This window comes from Amaranthus tricolor, chromosome 3 (assembly GCF_026212465.1).
Source record: "Amaranthus tricolor cultivar Red isolate AtriRed21 chromosome 3, ASM2621246v1, whole genome shotgun sequence".
NCBI lineage: Eukaryota > Viridiplantae > Streptophyta > Magnoliopsida > Caryophyllales > Amaranthaceae > Amaranthus > Amaranthus tricolor.
Window position 1 is genome coordinate 22691332 of NC_080049.1, and position 5965 is coordinate 22697296.

The 5965-nt window shown below is 34.6% G+C and overlaps 1 protein-coding gene across 2 annotated transcripts; it reads right to left on the reverse strand.

Moving 5' to 3' along the window:
• Positions 1 to 1054: 1054 nt before the first annotated feature.
• On the reverse strand, positions 1055 to 5600 carry LOC130807697 (BTB/POZ and TAZ domain-containing protein 4). 2 transcript variants are annotated; one of them, XM_057673003.1, is made up of 6 exons: positions 5160 to 5600; positions 4340 to 4625; positions 3596 to 3726; positions 3206 to 3512; positions 1857 to 2170; positions 1055 to 1434 (listed from the first exon to the last, which is right to left on the reverse strand). In XM_057673003.1, the coding sequence occupies exons 2-6, from the start codon at positions 4595 to 4597 to the stop codon at positions 1305 to 1307; spliced, it is 1140 nt and encodes a 379-aa protein (XP_057528986.1). In that variant the 5' UTR covers positions 4598 to 4625; positions 5160 to 5600; the 3' UTR covers positions 1055 to 1304. The 2 variants fall into 2 exon arrangements, with proteins under 2 accessions (XP_057528986.1, XP_057528987.1); XM_057673004.1 differs by having other exon boundaries at positions 4340 to 4628; positions 5160 to 5486.
• Between the last annotated feature and the right edge of the window lie 365 nt (positions 5601 to 5965).

The following is a 5965-nucleotide window of genomic DNA, read 5'->3' on the forward strand; positions in this document are numbered from 1 at the left end:
CTCTCTGATGGTTGTCCCTATTTATAATGGTGAAAGAGGAAGTTACATCAGAGAGGGGAGGTTGAAGATCATGGGAGTAGTGGACAGTTACCAGCCTTGGGAGAAGGATCACCAAGCAATGAGAAGGAGTGGGAAGTTGGGTCAAACAGGAGGTTATTTTGCCGGAGGGAGGTTAGGGTATTTAGAGGTAATTAGCCTTTGGGCTTCTCAAGGGAAGGAGGGAATTCAGACAAAGGCCCATTGACCGAAAGTCAAGGTCAATCTGGAAAATCAAAGGTCATTAAGGTAAAATGACGTTAATAATTTAAACAAATAAATAAGTTAGGTAAATGATACCATGACACCTACTATTACCCTTTTATTAACTTCCTTTAAACTTGTCTTGTCTTTGTATGGGTTTTCCAACACTTCTTTGCCATTACAAGTTAGTATGGAAATTAATAACTTACTTTTCAAATTCGAAACTATGCCCAAAACTTATTTTTGTTAATCAACAAAATGCAATTACGATCCACAAAAACTCATTTGTGAACATGCCGAGGTTAAGTAATCACCAATTATGATACTGATGTTAGATTAATTGCTCAATTGCTACCAATTATTGCACATAAAATAGTTCTTCAACAGGCTAACATAGATATATATTTATCAATATACAGAAAAGACCCTCCACAAGCCCATGATCATGTACAATTGAATTTTACCAAATTCTGAGGAACTTCTGTTCCTAAAAAATCCAACAAATCTTCTCATTCTTTACCCATTTATCCCCCAAGCCTTTTCATGTATACAGCCTTTGAAGAACAAGAATTCATCCCTTCTTATGTAATTCAGAGCCAATATTTATGGTAAGAGAAGGATAAGATCATAATTAGAGGTGTTCAATGGGCCGAATTAGGGTAGGTTGGGTCAAAATTTAAATGGGTTGGGTCGGACGCGAGTCATGTCAAATGTCAAGCCCATTTAAATACGACCCACTTTGACCCATTTTTTAAAAGTTCTTAAAATAGTTTTTCTATAATACTTTATGGCCCATTAGGTCAATTTAACTATGAATATAACAATATCACATAAAAATATATAAAAATATAAAAAAATTGGTAAAATATTTTTTACTATCAATTCCTATAATTATCCGACCCAGCCCGACCCGTTACACAAAGGCACATTAATGAAAATATGACCCAACCTTTGACCCGTTAGGTCGACCCGTCCTGTTGAACACCTCTAATCATAACACATTGAGCTATTATACAGCCATATGGATAATAAGCGTGCATACGTGAAGGTGTGCGCTTTCATTGTCACGTAGAACTAGCCAAGGAAAAGAATGGTGCTCCGGAGATACTCTTCGATCTCACTATCTTCCTCGCCAATATTTTCCACCTCATTTCTTCCTTCTTGTTCTGCTTCATACTTCTTTCCTTGAAGTTTCTGTAATCATATATATCATTTTATAGGTTTATTGACAAAATGATCGTGAATATAAAAACTAACGATATTATGTCCCTCTATCCTGCTTTGTTCGTCGTAGATTTCTCGCCAGTTAATTCGCTCAAAATAAACCTAAAATAGCCCAAAACCGATCATATTTCGCTTTTTTAGATTAGTGAATCATGTGACAGTGGTCCGCCTCTATACTTCTTTTTTAGCGATTCTTAGAAGTACAATCATAAAAAAAAAATAATTTACTAAGGCAATTTAGCGTGATTTTCATTTTCTTGATACGAGAGGATAACAGACGTCACAAACGCATTTCGTAAGATCAGGATATGATTTTTCAACTATAACAACAGGAAACGAGTAAGAATGGAGTACTATCTGAAAACCTATAGATAGTGAAATTCCTCAATTACCTGCACACGGGAACTCTGCATGCCTCCGAGCTAATGCAGAGACGAGAGTGCAATTCCAAGAGCTGCCACATCCTCTTACAATGAGCGCATCCACCAGGAACTCTGAGTTTGCATCCAGCAAAGTGTCGGACTAGAAGCTCTAACCCTTTGCAGGCCGTGTACCCACAAGGATGTTGGTCTTCCGTTAGTTCTTTATCACGAGGACCAATGGTTTTGCATCCATCTCTGTATATATGGACTAAAGCCTCCATTGCCTCGTATAATTGTACATACACCATTCTCTCATTCCTCTTTATCAAGCACTCCTTTCGCCTCTGAAAAATGAAATAAAATGACCACCAATTAATCGAGGAAATTAAGCTGAGCCTCCACATGATTGAACAACGAAACTTGACTATAGATTAGCCAGAAAAAATAGCAGTACAGTAAGCTTTGATCATAAGCAGCCATTACTGTACATTGATAGTTACCTTTATACTTAAAGACCTTTGCTATTTCATTTTGGATTCTACTGGCCAGGAAAAAGGGTATCAGAAAAAAAATGCAGCATTATCGATGGTGAGATCCATGCCAAGTTATCACACTGATAATTACTGGCTATTGTTGTAATCTAGTTAATTCATATTCGAGAGTCAATAGCAGGGTAACATATTTGGTAGCTAATTCGCTTTTAAAATTCACGATTAGCTCAAATTTGCCCAAGAATAGTAAAACTGACCATAATTCGCTTTTTTCGATTCGCAATTCGCGAGGAGATTAGCAAATCATGTGATACTGGTCATTAGAATGAAAGGATCCAAAGTTGTCATGCCAATAGAAACAGTTTGTTAGTAGAAACAGTTAAGTGACGGAAGGGAAAGGGAAGAATGCGGAAGGAAAAGAAGGGAGCGTTAGAGGGCTTTCCAAATGTTCTTTGATTCTTTTCCAGATATTTAGTTCATTTGAAAGGGAACGAGATTGGATCTTTTCCATTACCTCTCCTTGTAAAGGGTGTAAACTCAAATGCGATCACAACTACGATTACAATTGTGGGATCATATTCACGATCAATACGGATATTTTAAGCTTACACATAGCTCAAAAACCTTTAAAACGCCCAAGCCAACCGAATTCAATATACAAGGGAAAACTGATCTCTACCTCTCCCTCCTTTCCCCTTTTATTCATCCATTCCAAATAAGCTTTAAGAGATCAGAATTCGGGCCTAATCCGAATTCGACCAAATGATATTATAGCCTTGCATAAGTGTTTGTTTAAGTGCACTTATACATAAACAGACATGATGCAACATTTAAGACGATGTTCTGTTAACAGTATAAGCGCATCTACCATAAAAATGAAATACTCACAGCATTTGCTTCATTCACTGTCCTAAGAATCTCTTTTTCTAGCATCGGGTGGGCCTCCTTCATTACATTCCAGCCTTCAGTGGCCGAGACGGCCTTAAAATTGTCTAAGATCATCCGGTGACAAATCAGGCTGAGTCTTGGGGCATCACATAGAAGAGCAAGCTGGAAAACATCAATAAGATTCTCTATGTTGAGCAGACCATTCTCTAGCTGTCTCTCACACTCCCTTTTCAAGTAAGGAACAACATACACATGGGACAATACCAGAAGGTGCAGAATATATTCCTTCATTTCTTCTGCATTATAACTGCAGATTCACCAGAAGATTCTCAGCATCCAACAAATGTGATTTCACAGAATTTAAGTCACCAAACTATAATCAAGCATTACCATGAAGAGTAGAGAAATCGGAGAAAAACCCGGACAGCATCATGTGGGACACCTTGAATTGATATGGATCGTCGCCGACTCTTGGTTTTTGATTGTTTCAGCAACTGTCTGATCACTGGAGATGTCATTCCCTGTGATAGAAAACTCATCATCATATAAATCTACAAAAGGGTTGTTGAATGATAGTATCAAATCCATCTCAATCAAGTATTTCACTTGTCCCATTAAGTTTGCCACATTTTCGCCAAAAGATGTGACAAAGTGAAACGTAGCAAACTCAATGGGACAAAGCTAGTAACTCATCAATTATTGGATAATGCTTTAACGATACAGAAAAATGAACAGTGAGACATTTATATGGATAAATTCATCATTTAAAATAAGTCTTCCTAGCTTCAACAATCTACTTCATATACTATAAGATTGATAAATTTTGTTAACGGGCTTGTACACAATAAGACCTGCATAAGAGGAGAGTTGGCTGCATAAAAACCCGATGAAGTTTCCATCCTAAAACCAATTGGTTACAGGAGTAGCCCATTAAGCTTATATGTTAATCAACCCCTCTAATAGTTCTAATTGTTCGATGTGGGATTACAAAGCTTATATGTTAATCAACCCCTCTAATTGTTCTAATTGTTCGACGTGGGATTACAAGTGGGTTATTTAACAAAAATCAAACATATCTAATTTCATGTACTCAATACAATGTCTAAACTCAAAAAGAATTTTCAAAAATCTTACCAAAATACTAGCATGAACATAAATCTGGCCACCACTATCGGTATGAACAACAACATCAGCTCGATAAGCTTCATCAAATAGGCGGTCATACGAAACCCTTGTTTCCGTATTCAATGAGCATTGGTCTTTGTTAGATGAGATGTGTTTAGCCCTAGACTTCACAATCTTCTTAGGGTATACAACTGTGGTAGGGCAGGGCAATGGAGGTGCTGGTGGAGGAATTCTCTCTTTAACCAAATTGTCTACCACAACTTCCATTTTTCCAATTTGTTTTAATTTCCAATTCCTGCTAATAATGAAAAAACATCAACAATTTTCTCAATCGAAATTAAAACTTCTATCAATTTTTGCTTCTACTTCACATTGATTATATAATAATTCTTGTAATATCTTATCAAATATGTCAATCAACATAATTAGATAAACCCAACAAATTCCTTTATACAAAAATAAAATAAACTTGAATTGGGAAATAAATATATTTTTTTAAAATATCTCTAGATTTTAGGGGGTTAATATCCTGTCAAATGCCAATCAACAAAACCCACAAAAGTCCCTTAACCAAAGATAAAACAAAATAGAATTGGATAATATATTTATTGAAATCTCTCTTGATTTCAGGGTTCAATATCAACAATCAAATTATATAGAATTTTACGAATTACCCAAAATTAAAAAAATGCATGCATAATAAAACCAAAACTCCTATTACATATATTCATAGATGCCCAAATAGATAACCAAGCTAAATCTACATGAATCAAACATTATATTAAAATTATAAGAAAAAAATTAAAAAAAAAAAAACAAAAAAACTTACTATGTAGAATTGATTAGTTGATGGGACCAAAAAATGCTTGGATGATGGGAAAATCTTATAATCCAATTAGATATGAAGAAATATCAGAAACTAAAGTGAATTCAGAAGAACAAAGAAAATGAGCATCAACCCCCAACCTATCTCCTCCTTTATGTAGGAACAGGGAGATTTGGGAGGGGGTTGATTGATTCGTAAATGGGGTAACGGGATAATGAATTGACCGCGTAATTAATTAATTTAAGAGATAATTAATAAAATAAAACAATATTAGTAGTTCCAGAATTAGCAATAAATAAAATATATAGGTTAAAGAAGAAGAAATAAGAGACGGTACTTATCATAAATTTATGGAAATGAGATGACATTTGGCTGTATCAATTTTGATGTCATTATCTATGCTGCTTCTTGATCCTCCGGCTTCCCCTTTTCCATACATTTTATTGCTCCTACAATATACTTCCTCCGTTTCCGCTATATTTTACTTTTTATGTAATTTAATGTGTTATTTTAATCATTTATATATTAAATTATACACATTTAAAAACTATAAATACTTAATATTATAAAAGTATATGATTAGACGATCTAAATAAGATCTCACTTAACTATATTTTTTCTTACACACTGCAATATATAAAATAAGCTTGAGCAATAAATAGTGTCAAAAATCGTTATGTAGCGAATATTTCAGAACAAATGAGGTATATGCTTGGAATTGTCAATAATTTACTATGGTAGGTTAAATAAAGGATTTAACTAAGTATTGAATTTAAATTAATCTAAATTTTTAGAAAATAGTATTTAAT

Bases quoted from the DNA above. Each gene is read 5' to 3' on its own strand.
- LOC130807697 (XM_057673003.1), bottom strand. From the start codon at position 4,597: ATGGAAGTTGTGGTAGACAATTTGGTTAAAGAGAGAATTCCTCCACCA. The intron at 2,171-3,205 runs GTGAGTATTTCA...TTCATTTTTCAG, and splicing joins CAGTGAATGAAGCAAATGCT to AGGCGAAAGGAGTGCTTGAT. The intron at 1,435-1,856 runs GTAATTGAGGAA...ATATGATTACAG, and splicing joins TGCAGAGTTCCCGTGTGCAG to AAACTTCAAGGAAAGAAGTA.